This window comes from Leopardus geoffroyi, chromosome B1 (assembly GCF_018350155.1).
Source record: "Leopardus geoffroyi isolate Oge1 chromosome B1, O.geoffroyi_Oge1_pat1.0, whole genome shotgun sequence".
In the NCBI taxonomy this organism is placed as follows: domain Eukaryota; kingdom Metazoa; phylum Chordata; class Mammalia; order Carnivora; family Felidae; genus Leopardus; species Leopardus geoffroyi.
Window position 1 is genome coordinate 106,395,558 of NC_059327.1, and position 20,407 is coordinate 106,415,964.

At 35.9% G+C, this 20,407-nt stretch overlaps 1 protein-coding gene across 1 annotated transcript; it reads left to right on the forward strand.

Moving 5' to 3' along the window:
• Positions 1-12,186: 12,186 nt before the first annotated feature.
• Positions 12,187-14,430, forward strand: TRAM1L1 (translocation associated membrane protein 1 like 1). Its single transcript, XM_045469143.1, has one exon. It carries the CDS (start codon positions 12,345-12,347, stop codon positions 13,455-13,457), a length of 1,113 nt encoding a protein of 370 aa, XP_045325099.1. The 5' UTR covers positions 12,187-12,344; the 3' UTR covers positions 13,458-14,430.
• Positions 14,431-20,407: the final 5,977 nt, after the last annotated feature.

Genomic DNA, 20,407 nt, shown 5'->3' on the forward strand with positions numbered 1-20,407 from the left:
GAACGAGGGGCGCCTGGGTGGCGCAGTTGGTTAAGCGTCCGACTTCAGCCAGGTCACGATCTTGCGGTCTGTGAGTTCGAGCCCCGCGTCAGGCTGTGGGCTGATGGCTCAGAGCCTGGAGCCTGTTTCTGATTCTGTGTCTCCCTCTCTCTCTGCCCCTCCCCCGTTCATGCTCTGTCTCTCTCTGTCCCAAAAATAAATAAAAACATTGAAAAAAAAAATGAGAACGAAGTGGATGTAATTTTTCATTTCTGTAAATGAATGTTGGGTAAATCAAAATTAAATTGCGCAATAAAGTGTAGTATGATATCATATGTAACACTTAAAATACCAAAAATACTATTCATTGATTATAGTGCAAAGGGTTTAAACTGAGTTCATAATGTCATAGCTCCTTAAAAAAAAAGACCACGATGGGGCGCCTGGGTGGCGCAGTCGGTTAAGCGTCCGACTTCAGCCAGGTCATGATCTCGCGGTCCGTGAGTTCGAGCCCCGCGTCGGGCTCTGGGCTGATGGCTCAGAGCCTGGAGCCTGTTTCCGATTCTGTGTCTCCCTCTCTCTCTGCCCCTCCCCCGTTCATGCTCTGTCTCTCTCTGTCCCAAAAAAAATAAATAAACGTTGAAAAAAAAAAAAATTAAAAAAAAAAAAAAAAAAAAGACCACGAATATATAAGAATGTTAAAAAAATTAATGTGTGCATTGGGAATATAAATGCTCTTTCTATTATATTCTCTAAATTTATTTGCACATTCAAAATATTCTGTAAACATTTAAAAGAAAATTCAGGTGGGAAAACTTTATATTTTGGTTTTCACTACATCTTATTATAATCAAAAATATGAAAATAAACATTAAATAATATGGAAATTGTACATTTATATTATAGTCTATTTCAAGGTCATTAATAGAGTGTTTTTAAAATTATATCACAGAGAAATGCTTATTTCATAATGTTAAAGTTAAGCACAATTCAAAATATTCAAATTCCATTCTTATGTATGTATATATACGTATGTGTATGTATATATACTCATATATAATTAAGGATGGAATACCCATATATGTATATATATGCATAAACATACACACATGTATGCACACATGTATATAAACATATATATACAGACCTGCACATACACATATATTAATATGTACTGAAATGCCTAAGAGAATGTATATTTCAGCAGGGCAATTTTGAGATAGTGTGAGGAAACTTCAAAATTATTGCAAGTATTGGAAATGTAATGAACTACCAACTAAAGGGATGATTTTCCTCACTAGTAAGTAACCCAAACAAAACTTACTACCTACAGGGGCGCCTGGGTGGCTCAGTCGGTTAAGTGTCTGAATTCAGCTCAGGTCTGTGCTCACAGTTCTGTGCTATCAGCACAGATCCCACTTCAAATCCTCTGTCCCCCTCTCCCTCTGCCCCTCCCCACCCTCTCAAAAATAAATAAACATTAAAAAGATTGAAAAAAAACCTTACTACCTACAGCAGGAGCTACGGAGAAGATTCATATATTATGTGAAGGTTTTGATCATAAGATCTTTCTAATATTTCAGCCAAATTGCAACAGTACTACCATAATGATAGTGGGTTTGATGTTCTTTACCTGATTAGGCAATTACTATGTTGCCAATCAATTTCATTTATTTATTCACATATTTCATTATAAAGACAGTTGTAAATCTGATTCTCAGCAGGCACCATTTAATTTCTAAAACATTTACTCAGCAATATGTACTAAGGACTTTGTGCCAGGCACTATTCAGTGCAATGGGGATACCAAGATTGATAAAATTGTGATTCCATCCAGTTATTGCTTTTGATGAAATATAAAGTCTGCCAATAACCTGCTTCAAAAATTATTGCTAGGCATTCAAAAACTTAAACATAAAGGGAAACATCACTTTTGAATGTAGAAAGCATTTCCCCACCTTATGGATCAGTATTCAAGAGATAAGGTTGTGCAGGCTTATTGCAATGCTCACACAATTTCTATGCTATTTATCACTATGGTATTTTGCATGTGTAATTTCCTATTATTCTCTCTCATCACTGACCCTATCTCAGTCACTGTTCAGTTGCAGTTTGGTTCCATGATTATTTGCTCCTTTAGAATTTTTTTTCTATAATCTCTAAAAGTTAAGGCATTTTAGCATGTATTAAAGGCTTTGATTAACTGCAAAAATGTTCATAATACACAGTATTCATTAATTAAAAATTACTTGAAACTTACTCATTCATGTAAATATATGATACCTCAAGGCAAATGAGATTAATATAATCCATAAGGGGTGGCTGGGTGGCTCAGTCAGTTAAGCGTCCGACTTCAGCTCAGGTCATGATCTTACAGTCCGTAAGTTTGGGCCCCACGTCAGGCTCGGTGCTGACAGCTCAGAGCCTGGAGCCTGCTTCAGATTCTGTGTCTCCCTCTCTCTCTGCCCCTCCCCTGCTCATGCTCTGTCTCAAAAATAAATAAAAACATTAAAAAATTGAAAAATATATAATCCATAAATCATAAGCACGTTGTTTATTTATTTTTTTTTAATTTTCAAGTTAGTTAACATATAGTGTAGTCTTAGCTTTAGGAGTAGAACCCAAAGATTCATCACTTATGTATGACACCCAGTGCTCATCCCAACAAGTGCCCTCCTTAATACCCATTACCCATTTAACTGTTTCCTCCACCCCTCATCAACCCTCAGTTTGTTCTCTGTATTTAAGGGTCTCTTATGGTTTGTCTCCCTTTCTATTTTACTTATTTTTCCTTCCTTTTCGCTATGATCACCTGTTAAGTGTCTCAAATTCCACATATGAGTGAAATCATGTGATATCTGTCTTGCTCTGACTGATTTATTTCACTTAGCATAATGCCCTCCAGTTCCATCCACGTTGTTGCAAATGGCAAGATTCCATTCTTTTTCATTGCTGAGTAGTATTCCAGTGTGTGTGTGGGGGGGGGGTTCTTTCCCTAATTTGGTTCTTGATGATAGTCCTGCTATAAACATTGGGGTACATGTGTCCCCTTTGAATCAGCATTTTTGTATCCTTTGGATAAATTCCTAGTAGTACAATTGCTAAGTCACAGGGCAGTTCTATTTTTAATTTTTTGAGGATCTTCTATATTGTATTCCAGAGTGGCTACACCAGTTTGCATTCTCACCAACAGTGCAATAGGGTTCCCCTTTTTCCACATCATCACCAACATCTGTTGTTTCCTGAGTTGTTAATTTTAGTCATTCTGAATGGTGTGAGGTGGTATCTCATTGGGGTTTTGATTTGTATTTCCCTGATGATAATGTTGAGCATCTTTTCATGTGTCTGGACGTGTCTTGACATCTGGACATCTTCTTTGAAAATGTGTGTATTCATGTCTTATGCCCATTTCTTCACTGGATTGTTTGTTTTTTGGGTGTTGAGTTTCATAAGTTCTTTATAGATTTTGGATACTAACCCTTTATCCAATATGTCATTTGCAAATATCTTCTCTCATCCCATCCATTGACTTTTAATTTTGTTGATTGTTTCTTTTGCTGTGCAGAAGCTCTTTATCTTGATGAGGTCCCAGTAGTTCATTTTTGCTTTTATTTCTCTTGCCTTCAGAGACTTGTCAAGTAAGAAGTTGCTGTGGTCGAGGTTAAAGAGGTTACTGCCTGTTTTCTCATGTGGAATTTTGATGCTTTTCTATCTCGCATATAGGTCTTTCATCCATTTTGAATTTATTTTTGTGTATAGTGTAAGAATGTGGTCCAGTTTCATCCTTCTGCATGTTGCTGTCCAGTACTCCCAGCACCAATTGCTAAGGAGACTGCCTTTTTTCCATTGGATACTCTTTCCTGTTTTGTCAAACAAAGATTAGTTGGCCATACATTTGTAGGTCCATTTCTGGGTTTTCTATTGTATCCCACTGATCTATGTGTCTGCTTTCATGCCAATACCATACTGTCTTGATGATTACAGCTTTGTAGTATAGGTTAAAGTCTGGGATTGTCATGTCTCCAGCTTTGGTTTTCTTTTGCAACATTACATATTCTTAAATTATGTAAGTAAATGAATACTAAGAAAGTCACACTCAACTACATGTCCCTGTGACTGCCAACAGTTAAAAATTATTAGATATATTTTTCAGGGGCAAATAGGGGTTTATAGGACATCGAAGGTGCCACCAATGTGATCTATGTGCTCAGTATGCCCAGAACTGGGGCTGTAGCTGGAGTGGTCAGTGGAGAGTAATAGCCAGAAAAGCTGCAGCAATCACAGTATATAAGTTCTCCCTGCACTTGGCCCCAGCCATCTGGATACCAGACGCCAAGGGAAATCAGCCTCCTCCCCATTCTGCTTTCCTTCCAGTGTTGTCTTCATATTTATACCATACACAGAATGCAACAGGAAAAATCCATCTCTGCCCATAAATTGCCTTGTGCTCCAGGTGACTTAGGTCACAAGAGCCCCTTCCCCTCTCCCCAGTAACCCTGAAGTCATTTAACTCTAAATAACCTCAAACACAGATACCCATCACTCGTCCTCGCCCACATGATGTCCTTTCCACAGAACTGGTGGTAGGCTGACCAGTTTTCTGGCAACAAACACTCCATCCTGAGTTAGACTGCTCAACTTCCTGCTTTCACTCTGGCAATTTGCGATCCTCTATGAGCTTCAGTTTCCTCATTTTTAAAGTGGAGGAAATGGTACCTACTTTAAAGAATTGTTATGGGAATTAAATGAACTCTACCATACATAAAGAACTGAGCAGAGCAGAAGGTCAGAGTAACCTCTCAGTAAATGGTAACTCCCATTTCTTTCTATCTCTATATAGTAAATGAGCCTATGCTTCCTTTAATCTCAGCTGGGGATAGTTATGCTTCATCATTAACTGCTTGCACACTCATTGGACAGAATTAGCACGTGAAACTAGGAAATCTAAATCTTGGAGAAATAGGTCTGAGAAATTTTTGTGGAGAGATCAGGTGCAATCTCTGTTGCCATTTTGTTCTGGAAACAGGAATCAATTTCATATCATGACTTAACTCTCAAAGCCTCAGGAAAAATAAACTTAAATATATTTTTTTTCATTCAAGCTCACTAATAATCCATTTTTATGCTTACTAGCATTGGGATATTTGCATGAGAAAGCTTCTTCTAACTGAGTTTTGTTATATCATGTAGCAGAGTTTCTAGATGGGGAAATTCAGCACTAGTCCATGTGTAATAAACGGAAGAATGAAAGAGTTGACGAAAGACTGTCACTGAATGAGAAAGTCCTCATCAAGAGAAAGGACAGTATAATGTGCCAGTCTGCTTAAAATTTCCTAATATTATTTGGGCAGTTATAATTTTTGGATATTCCTAAAAATCATTATTCACTTTTAAACAATTAGGAATAAGTGTTCTATTACCAGACTTAGCATATCTAAATTAATCATATAAACTAGCAATACATAAAAGAATATTAGTCTCTCTCAGCATATATTTTGAAGCATTGTTTAAAGGATCAGAATACAAACAGATTAGAAATAAAACACAACAACAAAACAACATAAAACAAAAACCCAAAAAACACAAAACTTCAAAGGATAGCCACCTCAGAAGATTCTCAAATTACTTTAGTGTTTTATGACCCTTAGGTCAACATGATAAATCTCTCTAAAGGAGAATCTGTCAATGCTTTAAGTAACTCTAAGCATCATTTCTTTCATGCAGAAATATAAAGTAATGGCATTTACAATGGGTATAAAAAATAATGTTTATCATATATGTGGTTTATTGAAGTTAGATTAACTCTGTTCACAAAGTTTTTAAAACAGTTAAGATACTATGGAATTTTCCATCTATATTAGCATCAAAATAGAATTGCAACAATACTGCTAAAGTGATCATTTACTTTTCATGGCACTTTAACTTTTGAGTTCCTTTTGTTTTTTCTCTAAAGAGAGAGAGCGCAAGCTGGGGAAAGGGACAGAGGGAGAGAAGGAGAGAGAGAGCATCTTAAGCAGGCTCCATGCTCAGCACAGAGCCCAGTGCAGGGCTCAATCCCACAACCCTGGGATCATGACCTGAGCCAAACTCAAGAGTCAGACGCTGAACTGACTGAGCCACCCAGGGTTCCATGAATTCCTATATATATATGAATTATATTATATATTATATATATATTCCTATATATATATTCCTATATATATATTTCATCTATATAATATATTTATAATATTATAAATATTATATATTTATTTATATATCTATTTCATATATCATATATATCTATTTTATATATATATGTGTGTGTGTGTATATATATATATATATATATATATATATATATATACACATACAGACCCCTAGAGAGAAAAAATTAGGGAAATCCTATAGAAATCATTGGAGAGGGATTGATTCTGTCAAAGTAGGTCTTTTGAAGAAGTCATCTAGGAAATGGCTACTGGTCAATTGAACATGGCTACCAAAGACATAGACATAATTGTAGCAGCATTGTTTTCTAAATGTAGAAAATCATATAGGGGGTTTCCTATTATATTCCACGTCATATACATTATGTAACCAAATGAGTTTTAAAAAAATAGAGGAATACTAGTATCACGGGAATATCCCTCATCTATTTAATGACTTCATAGGCAGCACCAAATTTAGATATTAAAACAAAAAAAAAAAAAGGAAAGGAAAAAAAGAGTCATGAAATACAGTAGTTCAATTGTAATGTTTACAAATTGCAGTGATACTTTTGTACTTTTGTCCCTTCCACAAATAGTTATTTCATGCAGAAGCCAAAGTGCCCCTTTAAATTAATGCTCAAATAGTCTTCTTGTCAATCTTAGACCAAACTTCAAGGTCCTTACCATGTTCTACAAGGCATTACATGGTATGCCCCACCACTCTACCTTTGTCAGCCCTCTCATTCCAATCTTATTCTGGCCTCTGCTGTTTATGGAACAATCATTCTTGCTTTTGCCTCAAAGCATTTGGACTGCTATGTCACAGGACATTCTTCTCCAGATACTTGTGTGGTGTTCTCTAACTTCATGCATTCTCTATTCAAATGTGTCCTATTCAAAGAAATTTTCCCTGTCCTCTGTCTACCCTATCCAAAGCAACCACACACATTCTGCTTCATTGTCTTATCCATCTTCCTTGTCTAGCATTTTTCACTATCTTTCTGCCAATTATATGTATAATGTTCAGGTCCTCTAAATCTCCATGTAATCTCCATGAAGGTGGGTTCGAGGTTATTTTGCTCAATGAAAGTGACACTTGACAAAATAAATTACTAAATATTGTTTTTAATTGTTATCAATTATTCAATTTTAGTGAGAGACTGCCTTTAATAGCCTATTTTAGGAGTTTATCCTTAAACAATGCTTCATATTATTTTTACTTGCTAGGTAACTAAATAAAAACATTTGCAAAAAGGTGTTTTAGAATTTAGAAATGCTATGTTAAGGTTTTTCCTTAGAAATTAAATATTCAATCATATTGCAGAATGTGTTTTTAAACAGTCTTTGTTTTCACATGTCTTATCAGTTATAAAAATGAGTTAAATATAATAAATATCTCTTTAATTGAATTACTCAAGACTGAATCAGTCAAATCTCAAGAGACTTTGTAATTTCACGCACAAGCTAAATTGTATTATGCTTTGCTTAATGGAGCTAAAAATTTGGTGATCACAGTTAATTATGACTACTTGTTATGCTAATTACAAACATTGATTTAAAGTGACTAGGGTCTGATTTTTTGAAGCAGTTATTTTCCAATATATTACTTCTTTAAATGCTATTAAATTCTAGTGTGTTTCTTTTTTATAGAATTTATTGTCAAATTGGCTAGCATACAGTGTGTAAAGTATGCTTTTGGTATTTGGGGTAGATTTCCTGTGGTTCAATGCTTCCACACAACACCGAGTTGTCATCCCTAGCATTTGGATATTTATTTCATTTACTTGAGTTATCTAAATTTGAATGATTAGAAGGTTTTTAGTACAGAGGTATACAAACATATTTTTTACATTGTGAGATAGAAAAATATTAAAAGATGAGGCAAAGTCTATATGATAAAGTTCCGAATGTACTTCATATCTTATCAAAATTCACAATCAATGTCAGTTTATCTATTTTGGAAAATCACATTTCAAAAAGACACATAGTGTGCTCGCTTCAGCAGCACATATGCTAAAAAAAAAGACACATAAGTAATTGAAAAGAGGTTTTTAGCTAAGCTATTTACATAAATAATAAATGATAAAATACTAACATCAAAATGTTATATTGCATACCTAATGAAAAGAACTAATTATTAGTATTGATTTAAGATACAGTATCTAAATTATAGTGCGACTTTCTACCTACTTTTTTAAATCAAGTGTTTTATACAACAAAATCAATACAGCATTTTAAAACATACTTTTCCCAAGATTTGACAATAGACATGGAGCCTTCCATTCTTCTCCTGGTTCTACTGGAAGGTGTTTGATGGAATGTTAATTTCTTGAAGTACTGAGGTATATTTGATATGCCATAATTAATAGTATAATCGACAATTATATCAGAAAAACAAAAATTAACATGAACAAATTAACATTATTTAGCCTCTAGGGTCTTTTATCTTTTATATATATATATATCTTTTATATATATCTTTTATTATATATTATATATTATATTACATATTATATATATCTTCTATATATATCTTTTATATATATGTATAATACCTATATGTATTATACATATTATATATATATATGTATTATCTTTTACCATTTCCCAGGGAAGAGGACTGAGTTCACATCAAAGATTTCAGGATTTTTGGGAATTTAAGGATAGATCCCATAATTATTATTGACCATTGAGTACTGTGTACATCCCATTTGCCTACATCTTGAATATAACTGTCTATTGCCTTTATCCTATGCCTTTGGTGTATGGGTGCCAGAAACCTCTCTTTAGTTCACAAGTCTTCAGATGAAGAAGAAGTGTAACAAAGGAAAGAACCCAAGGAGCCCTTCAGTGCCTGGATCAAATTTAGCTTTCAAGTTCCTATGTAATAAACAAGACTGTGGCTATATTGGCAAGACACTTTTGTTTGCAGAAGGGAGAAACAGTGTATATTTAATGTGAAAGGAAACATTTGTTACCAAAGGAAAGAAGGTAGATACCTAAAAATTACCCACAAATACTGTGGGATACTACTTATTGAGGTGATGTCTATGTTCCCCACCTTCCCCTGATACTACTATTCTATACTACTCTACCTTGAGCCTAAAAGTTTTGTGCCTACTTTGACCAGAAAAATGCTATGATTTAACTTCTAAAGGTAGGTCACAAAAGGCCATAAAATTCCTGCCTGTTTCACAAGAAAACTCATTATTGGGGCCTATAGCCCCTGCTCTATGACAATACCATATGGGGAGGCCACATACAGGCATTCTGATGGATAATTCCAGCTGAACAAGCCTCTGCTTCGTAATTTTTATTAGATACTAGACAATGTGAATTTCACTCTGTTGAAGGCTGGATCTTTCTGGCAGAGTAAAGATCCTTGCAGGGCACCTTGATCCTTTCAAGACTTCTTAAAAACTTCATGTGGGCAAATGTGAATTAGCTTTTTCCTTAGGGCAAGTTTTGCCTTACTTTTTCCTTGGGTCTCTACTGAAAGTAGAGTTTCACAAGTATTCCCAGAAAATTCTAATTTCTTTTTTTTAATGTTTCTTTATTTATTTTGTGAGAGAGAGAGAGAGAGAGAGAGAGAGAGAGAGAGAGAGAGACCGTCCCAAGAAGGCTCCGTGCTGTCAGCACAGGGCCTGACAGGGGGTTCCATCTCACGACCCGTAAGATCATGACCTGAGCTAACATCAAGAGTCGATGTTCAACTGAATGAGCCACCCCCTCTGCCCCAAGAATTCTAATTTTTAACTGTTCCAAACTTAAAAGTCTCCTAGTCCTGTTGGGATTCTTGGAAACTTGTATATTTCCTCCATCATTCTTTGGTTGGCCTCATATATTTTACCCTTATGCATGTAGGACTTAATACTAGTAGCAGAATCTAGAGAACACTTATGCAAAGTTCTGGAGCACTTGAATCACCTAACTTTCTCTGCAGTTACTATGCCTAGCAAATACCAGTGGCCTCAGCATCTCCTAACTCCTGTCTCTCCTCAATTCAGCAAGGTTTCCAGGCTTTTCGTAGGTGTTCCCTCCATGTGTAAGTGAACCAACACGAGTTCTCTCCTTGGTGAGCCAGAAACTGCACCAAGTTAAGTTGGAGCTAAAGTCGGATGCTAAACCAACTGAGCCACCCAGGCACCCTTATTTATACACAATTTTAAACTAATTCATAATGGCCTTCCTTTTAGTAATAAAATAACATTTCACATCTACGCATAAGTATTTGTGCTCTTGACTTTGATATGTACATTATCTGAAGGCAAAATCTATTGCATTTGCAGAGGTAGAGTTGGAAAGCCTACTAAAAATAAGCCAAACAGAAATATAAACAGAAGTTTCAGTTCAGGAATTTACAAGTATTTTTTATATTTAGTTAGTATGCCACAGACCGGTCACAGCCATTGTATACTCCTATAGAAAGACTGATGAATTCTATATTTAAAATTAGTTTCAAAAATGTAAGTATGTATTTTTCTGAATAAACTCTTGATAATTTCCATAAGGCACCGCTCTTCTCTTTCACTGTTTCCTCCTGACTGCTTTCAACAAATTTGGTCTTTTTTTTCATTTCTTGATGTCCTAATTTTTGCACCTCTATTTGTCATTCCTCACTGATTTAGTTAACCTCAAATAGTACTCATAATTGAGATGTCAGAACCAAGAGCTGAGTAATAGCTAGGAAAACCAAATAGAGACTTCTTATTGTGGTAAAATAGGTAGTACTTTTCCTAACTCAGGAACACTGTCCGCAACAAATTCCATATGTAACTGTTTGGCTATTTTAGGAAATGCAGGCACACTGTCCATTGATCAGAGTATTTTGTTCAGTATCTTAAAAGTAATTGCACCAGTTGGACTGCATCTTTTGTTAGTGCACAGCTTGCAGAGAAACAGTGATAAAAGGCATTTGGCCATTCTAAATTTAACGTGCGCTTTATTCTTTATATCATGTAGTACTTTCCTTCTGAAATGTATATTCCAAACTTCAAACTTTAACTATCAGTAATGATAATGTCTCATGGGACCCAGAAGAAACAAGAAAATGCTGTGGATTCCAAGAGAAACTTGAAGACCGACAAGAAATTTGAATTGAGCAAGGCATTAGCATTTAAAAAAATGAGCTGTTTTTCAAACGTGTGTTTTAGCAAATTTATATACAACAATCATAAAAAATGAAAAATGAGGTTCTTATCTGCTAGAATAGGTAAAATCAGTTTGGGGCTTTACAGCCAAAATACTTTCCTATGAACTGATAAATAGCTCTCTCCTTCCAACCATCACTCCACCTTTAAAAATATAATAAATACAATTAATGCTACAATTGTTATTGCTAACAAGGGAGTTATTTTTTAGTATGGTTTGTTGTTGCTGTAATAAAATACTTCCACGAGTGAATGATTTACAATAATAGGTAAACTATTATGTACAATATTATTATGTACAATAGGTATATTATCATACACAATGCAGTACAATAGTCAAGAGCACATGCTGTCTCTGGATCCAGACTGGATTCAATTACTGGTTCTGACATTTACCAGCTGTGTGATCTTAGGCATCTCACCTAACCTCACTGGACTTCAGTTTCCCATCTGTAAAAAATAATAATAATAATTAAAAAAAAATGATTATCACCCCGTATTCACCTCATTGGGTTTTCCTGAAATGATACATTTATAAATATAAGCGAAGTGCTTAGAACAGCACCTGGTAAATGCTAAGCACTAGGAGAGTTTGCTTCTATCATTATTACTATTATGCTGTTTTCATAATCATCCTGATGAAGAACAACCAGAGTGCTGCCCTGCTTTGTCATGACTACTAAGGAAGATGCCATTGGAAAATAATTCAGGAGCCTCTCGACGGCGGCAGTGGCTATCAAGAGGCGACGATCAACGTGCGAGATCAACGCTCGCAACCCCGGGCCTGATGCCGGGCAGGGGCGCGGCGCTCGATTTCCTTTCCTGCCTCCGCCGTCCCCCTGGTGCGCATGCTCAGTCCTGCTCGGCCCTTGCCTTTGATTTATTTCTTTCTGGGCGGCCGCGGCGACCCGGGACCGGCTCAGGGATGGGAAGTGAAGCCCCTGGAGCTGCGGCAGCGGCAGCGCTGTGAGGAGCAGCCAGGGGGAGGCAGCTGCGGCTCGTCGGTGAGTATCTGGGAGGCGCTACCATGGCGTTTCGTAAGAAGAGCACCAAGAACCCCCCAGTCCTGAGCCACGAATTCATCCTGCAGAATCATGCGGACCTCGTCGCCTGTGTGGGGATGTTCTTCGTGCTGGGGCTTATGTTCGAGGGAACAGCAGAAGCGTCTATCGTTTTTATTACTCTTCAGCACAGCGTTACCTTCCCTGCAGCAGAAGACCGAGCCACAGAATCAAAGTTCCTTTACTATTACGGCATCAAAGACCTGGCCACGGTTTTCTTTTACATGCTAGTGGCAATCATCATTCACGCCACAATTCAGGAGTATGTGTTGGATAAAATTAACAGGCGAATGCAGTTCCCCAAACCGAAACAAAGCAAATTTAATGAATCTGGTCAGTTCAGTGTATTCTACCTTGTCTCTTGTATTTGGGGCACATTCATTCTAATTTCTGAAAACTGTCTGGCAGACCCAACTCTCTTATGGAGGGCTCATCCCCATAATATGATGACATTTCAGATGAAGTTTTTCTACATATCACAGTTGGCTTACTGGTTTCATGCCTTCCCCGAACTCTATTTCCAGAGAACCAAAAAGCAAGATATCCCTCGTCAACTTGTCTACATTGGCCTTCACCTCTTTCACATCGCTGGAGCTTACCTCTTGTACTTGAACCATCTAGGACTCGTTCTCTTGATGATGCATTATTTCGTGGAATTACTTTCCCACATTTGTGACCTGTTTTATTTTAGCGATGAAAAGTATCAGAAAGAGGTTTCTCTATGGGCAATTGTGTTTATTTTGGGTCGACTTGTGACTTTAATTGTTTCTGTACTGACTGTTGGCTTTCACCTGGCTGGAGGGCAGAATCGGAATCCGGATGGCATTACTGGGAACGTAAATGTGTTGGCAGCTAAAATTGCTGTTCTGTCCTCCAGTTGCACTATCCAGGCATACATAACATGGAATTTATTTAATGTTCAACTTCAGAGGTGGATGGAGGAAGATGCTACTCTTCAGGCCCCAAGCGTGAAGAAGAAACGGACCAAAGGGAGGTCTTCTAGAAAAGGGACAGAAAATGGTGTGGCAGCTTCACACAGAGTAGACTCTCCCCATAAAAAGAAAGAGAAATCTTCATAATGAATTGCGAGCTAATCGATTATGGTCCCCAAAGAAGTCTGCTCTTTACTACAAGATACCTTTCTGTGCTAGAGATTTTTCTCTTCTTGAAAATAGTTTGTGCTGTCTTTGGTTTCTGATATTGTACTGTGTAATGTATTTTTTTTTAAAGGTATTTGAGGAGAGGATGATCATCATGAGTGGAAAAAATTTTGATATAGATTAAGCGACTCATCATCAAATGGTTCAGGGATCACCACCATAATTTGTTTAGTTCCCTTTGAACATTTTCCTAATGATGTGTAGCTATAACTACAAAATTCCGCATATCAGCGGCACAATTTCTGGCTCCTGCTAATCTTTTATAACATTAGCAAGGTGGTCTGTTATAGCAATGTCGTATTTTTTAAAGTTCTCTTTTAGGATAAAGTGGAAATATTATGAAGGTGGAATTCAACTTTGTTATATTTTCAGTATCCTCTAACTCTTACAATTTTTTTTATTTCTATTTTTGTTTTTATTTTTATTTTTTTAGAACTTACAACTGGAGAAAAAATTTGTAAAGCCACCAAAATAATGATGTGTTTTATAGGTAGTGGTTGTTAGTGTTACATCGCCCTTAAAAATAAAAAAAAAAAATACTAATGGGGAATGTGTGAAGATTTATTACCATATATTAAATCAAAATATCTTGAATTAATATAAAAGTATTACTGAAGAGGTAAAAACATTCTTGTCCATTGTAAACACTTGTAAACTAGAAATGAAAAAAAAATTAAATATTTACTGTAAAAGGAAATCAGACTTAGCTTTTTTTTTGCTATGTTTATTAAAAATTATTCCTAATGAGGCTTGTTATAAGTTTGGTATCCACAGCATCTTGGAAAAATATTGTTTAACCTGTAAATCATTTTGAAAACCAATGCTTACTTGATTTATATCTATAAAAAGAGTGGATAATTCCCTGTGGAAAACACAACACATTAAGTAACTTTATTTTTTTTTATTTTTTTTTTTTTTATTTTTTTTTTTTCAACATTTATTTATTTTTGGGACAGAGAGAGACAGAGCATGAACGGGGGAGGGGCAGAGAGAGAGGGAGACACAGAATCGGAAACAGGCTCCAGGCTCTGAGCCATCAGCCCAGAGCCCAACGCGGGGCTCGAACTCACGGACCGCGAGATCGTGACCTGGCTGAAGTCGGACGCCCAACCGACTGCGCCACCCAGGCGCCCCCACATTAAGTAACTTTAAATTAGGGGGATATATAGTCTTATGAAAGGCTTTTCAAAAATAATGTTATAACAATAGTGCTGTTTCCATCTTTAATTGGGAAATGTTCATCTGTATGAGCCTTATTTTGGATATGTGGGTATACTAAAGTGTATGTGTATATGTAGATATATAGGTAGTATCTTTACCAAAGCCAATAGAAAGAATGGGCTGTAGTGGGTATTTATTTTATTTATTGCCTTGTCTTAACCTTCATTTTAACCACCATAATGTGAGTGTTTATACTTTTCTTAGGAGACAATGTTTAAAAACTATGCTAGAATAGGGCCATATATATATTTTTTAATGTTTTAATGTTTGTTTATTTTTGAGAGAGAGAGAGAGAGAGAGAGAGAGAGTTGGGGAGGGAGGGCAGAGAGAGGGAGACCCAGAATCTGTGGCAGGCTCCAAGCTTTGAGCTGTCAGTACAGAGCCTGATGCGGGGCTCTGAGATCGTGACCTGAGCCCAAGTGGGATACTCAACCCACTGAGCCACCCAGGAGCCCCAAGACTGTATATTTTCTGTTTCTCTGTTTTCCCCCACAATGTCTCTCATCTCTCTGCTTTTGATAGCCTTCTGTTGTGGGTAATTCAGCTTTAACAATTATGGGGGTCCTTGAAAATTAAACTTACTATACTTGTATTACAGAGGAAAGACAGGGGAGCCACTCTTGGCCAATCTTTCTTTTATGTTTGGTTTGAGAAGTGCATAACAAAGCAATATTGTTTCTTTTTAGGCTATAGAATCCATTGTCCTACTTTTCCCCCTCAATTGCCTAATGCTCTCTTGTTAGAAGCACATGCCTTGAGAACCAAATTACAATAACTCCACTTTAACCAACCATTGTGCAATTGTAAAACAAAGATCTTCAACTTCTGTCTAGAGTGGTCTTTCTCGCTTCCCTTACTTGGAAAGAATTCTAGCCTGTTATTGAAACCCCACTCTGGGTAACAAATTTCTTATCCGTTATATACTCATCTGAAAATAAGTGCAGGACTGACTTAAACTGGTAAATAATTACAAGAAAATCGTTATCTTATGTGACTAACAATGCCAAGAGTTAAACTGGGTTTGACGTTAAATATGATTAAGGCCCAGATGAATTTCCCTGGGATTCTCTTGACTTTATCCCTCTCAGATTAACTTTCTGCTTGGTAGCAAATGACTACAGCTATTCTAGACTTCATATCTGCACACTACATGGTAGAAAGTAAGAGAGAAAACCAGATTTCTGGAATTCAGAATACTGAGAGTTACCTTTAGTGAACGCATTTAGATAAAGGGGTATACTGGATTGATTGGTCAAGTGAGGTTATATGCTTCACCTGTGGAAAAAGGCACAGCAAATTTCTTGTAAAATATGGGTTCACGAAAGGCAGCAAGGTTACTGAAAGAGAAAAGGGGAAAGATGTCATGTACATCTCAACTATTCGTAAAAATTAAATAAGAGTTGCCAGAATATAAATGTATGCCAAATATATGATGAAAGCAATGTTACAAATGACATTCTGCAATACAAATTGTTAAGTCCCTCATTAATAGTACACTCCAAAAAAACCATGCTATAATATATCTCATTGTGACAATTTGGTTCTGTCAAAATGGACCACGTGGAAACAAAATTTCCATTATGATTATGCCAGGTTTTATTAAAGCAGGCATTTATTAACCCTATGAAACCTCAACTAATCACCAAAAGTTGCAAAAATCATAAAAGTATGTGTGATATTTGAATTTAGAGTTCTGTTCTGATTTATTGGCCTCAGTGATTGCCAAACTTTATTCCTTAAATAAGTTTACAAGAATAGATTTACTAGGATGGATTTAAAGTGAATTTTCTTTACAAAAAAATATTCTAGCATTTAGCTAAAATTGTATCCCATTTTTCTTAAACAGTGTAAATGTGTTTCTCGACATACATATTTGTAAAAGACAAGCAAGTTTTAGGTCCTATTATTTTCCTGGGGTCAGTATAATTCTCCATTTCTTTTCAATAAAAATAAACGATAACCTTGTTTTCCTCATTTACTCTCATAAGTATTTGTTCACCTGTAGAGGAAATGTATAGCCAGTAGTGTATTAACCTGGAATAGATTCAAGAAGATTATTTACAACATTATTTTAAAGCTTTCTTGAAGACAGAATATATTCTGATATTATTTTAATTTGGAAAAACAAGGGAAAAATTTTAAATTCTCAGCTAGACTAAATGAAAATCGTTTATATAAAGTAATAAAAGACTACTGATGATTTATACTAGAAATGACATTGGAGCAGTTCCTACGAGGAAGTGCTTTCAGAGAAAGGATGGTTGAGAATGTGGCATATGGAGCAGGCTAGGATTTGGGTACTCGTATTATGGCAGAGGATGCCAGTTGGGCTCTCTGTTGGGAGCCCAAATCGTAATCTGGAGATAGAAGGGTGGCTTGGAGGGCAGGAGAGGGTAAACATTATGAGTGGGTATATGGAGGTAATTGAGATTTAATATCAGATCAGATTTCCAGAGAATTCACAAATACTCCCATCGCTGAATTTCTCTGGAAATAGAAGAGTTTTTGTTTTTGTTTTTTTCACTGCTATCTTTCAAACAAACCCATATCCTAGAGGAATTATCCACACTGAATAAAATAGTAGTAGCTACAAATTCCTATCAAGTATGTAGAAAATTATTCTAAATCCATCATACAAAAAAAAATCACAATCCCAAATATTAGAATTTTCCTCATGATTCCACAGTCATGTGACTGTCTAAATTTTAACATCTAAATCCCTATAAACAAACCTTTTTAAATCCCTGCACCACCGCTGGAAGTTTTAAGTATTCAATAAATGTGAAATAAGTCAAAAGTTAGGATATTGCCCAAGGTGATTCACCTGCTTCTTGCTCAATCCTGGCAGGTGCCATCACTGTGTTTGGGGCTACGGCATTGGGTCATGAATCTATTTTTTGTTTGTTTGTTTGTTTGTTTTACAATTTGAAAAATACATTGATGTACAAACTGACCAATAGAGGATATTTACCTAATTTAAGAAATGAAAGTAGATTTAAAAATGAACAGTTAAATTAACATCACAGTAACAATATACAAGCATTGCTGTTAAGAGATGTGTCTACTCAATAATTCAGGCAAAATATCTATTTTACTTATTTACTTTTTTTTTCTTTAAGGAAGCTCCATGCCCAATATGGGGTTTGAACTCACAACCAGGGAGTAAGAGTTGGATGCTCTACCTGCTAAGCCAGCCAGGCACCCCAGACAAAAATCTGTTTTAATTTTTTTTTCAACGTTTATTTATTTATTTTTGGGACAGAGAGAGACAGAGCATGAACGGAGGAGGGGCAGAGAGAGAGGGAGACACAGAATCGGAAACAGGCTCCAGGCTCTGAGCCATCAGCCCAGAGCCTGACGCGGGGCTCAAACTCACGGACCGCGAGATCGTGACCTGGCTGAAGTCGGACGCTTAACCGACTGCGCCACCCAGGCGCCCCAAAAAATCTGTTTTAAATAAAGGGGAAGTGAATATCCCAAATTAAAGGTAAAAATTCCTCAGTTTCAACACCACCAGCGCAATTTAACATATCAAGTCATGTCAGTGCCTAGAATCTCATGATGTGAGAAAACATGAGAAAGCAAAACATTCCTAGTGCCCAGTAGAGATTTCACCTAAGCCATCACAGACTTGCATACCACCATAGAGTTCATATTCCCACCTCTTGCTGGCCTTATTGTTTCATGAATATGAAAAAGCTGTCCCTTAAATGAACCAATAAATACAAAGTTGCCAACAAAAATATTAAAATATACTTTGTAAATTTTAATACTTTTTAAAAGATGTTTCCAGTTGTATTGATATACATTCAGCCAAAGAAAGGTAATAATATGATTATAAATAATGGTCAACAAAAGAAATCAGAGTTGTCCTTGCTGTGGTCCTTAGAGCTGTGTGAGCTTTGGAAAACACCTAAGTATTCTAAGTCCTGGATGGCATGTCACTAAAATGACAAAGATGTTTATCTCAAATAGCTGCTATGAAGATTAAAAATATATGTCTATACACTGTCATAAACTGTGTGTTCATAGACTGATTCATATAACCTATATATATAAACACTTAATAGTCTCATTTAACATATATATATGTGCATTTATGCATACATATATATGCACGTATGCACACACATAAGTAGATATTTCCCCCTATACACTTTCTTGTTTATTTTTCAATAGACTTTACTTTTTAGAGAAGTTTTAGTTTCATAGCAAAATTGAGCAGATAATACAGAGTCCCATATAACTATTAATTCCCTCCCCCACACAACTTTCTCCATTATTAACATATCCCCTGAATTAGTATCATACATAATAGTTGCGTTGTCTAAAAGTCCTCTGTGCTCAATCCATTCATCCTCTCCCCTATTCATTTTTAAACACTATATAAATGTACGGCATTGAGTTTTCCCCTGTCTTAGCAGGAGGAAATGGGAAAGTATGGTGATAGTTCAAGTATAGCAATAGCTCCCTCTGTATCTAGTTGATATTTTATAAGGAATCTTTTCCTGAATGTATGATTTATTGTTGACTAAATAATGCACATTACAAATACACATATTACTATATTTAAAACAAGTAGAATTGTCTTCTGAGTAAATGCACTTATTTTCAAGAGTTACTAAATTCATAGTAACTATTAACTATTTTTCCTACATAAATGACAAAATACAAATTATATCATGTGACAACTTTTGAGATATATATATATATATATATATATATATATATATATATACTTTTGAGAGAGAGAGTGTGTGTGTATGTATGTATGTGCACGAATGGGAGAGGGGCTGAGGGAGTGGGAGAGAGAGCATCCCAAGCAGGCACTGGGCAGTCAGTACAGAGCCCCACGCAGGGCTCCATCTCACTACTATGAGATCATGACCTCAGCCAAAATCAAGCGTTGGATGCTTAACTGACCGAGCCACCCAGGTGCCCAAGATATACAATAATTCTGAAGATAGATCTTTATACTTATTTGAAAACATTGGTCTAGGTAAATTATAGTACCAATAAAAACTCAGTTCTTATGTATTCAAAATTACATTTCAGACTGAGTAAATTATCTAAGCATTTACATAGGAAAATTCACGAGAGCATCAACAACCATTTCAGTAGTTATGAGTACTAAACAACAAGCTCCTTGGTACCAAGTAGTATACATTTTTCATCATTGCATTTTCATTAACTGTCTCTAAGTATCTCTTAGATAGTAGTTCTCAGAATTTGGTGAAGTCAATTGAAATAAACTTTTATCTCATAATTAAATAAGCACACCAAACTTAATATAACATTCCTTTGCTGTCTTTTCTAATATTGACTTCCTTTCCCTTTTACACCCTTTTGCAGTTTTAAGTATTACTTATTGATTTATTGCCTGTCTCCTATGCCAGTTTGAGATCTGGGGTCATGAGTCTTTAAATCACTAGGGTAAAGTTAGCATCTACTACACTGGATGCACACAATAAAAATGTGTAGTCTGACAGTGTACTTGATTTGTGGCAGAGTATACATTATTTATTGGCCTACACATAGCTTACAAAAATGAACATATGTAAACTTTAATAATTTGTTCTTCAGCCACATAAATGAAAACCATGGTTCCAAATATGAGACATTTCTTTAGAAATGGCTGAAAGTCATGT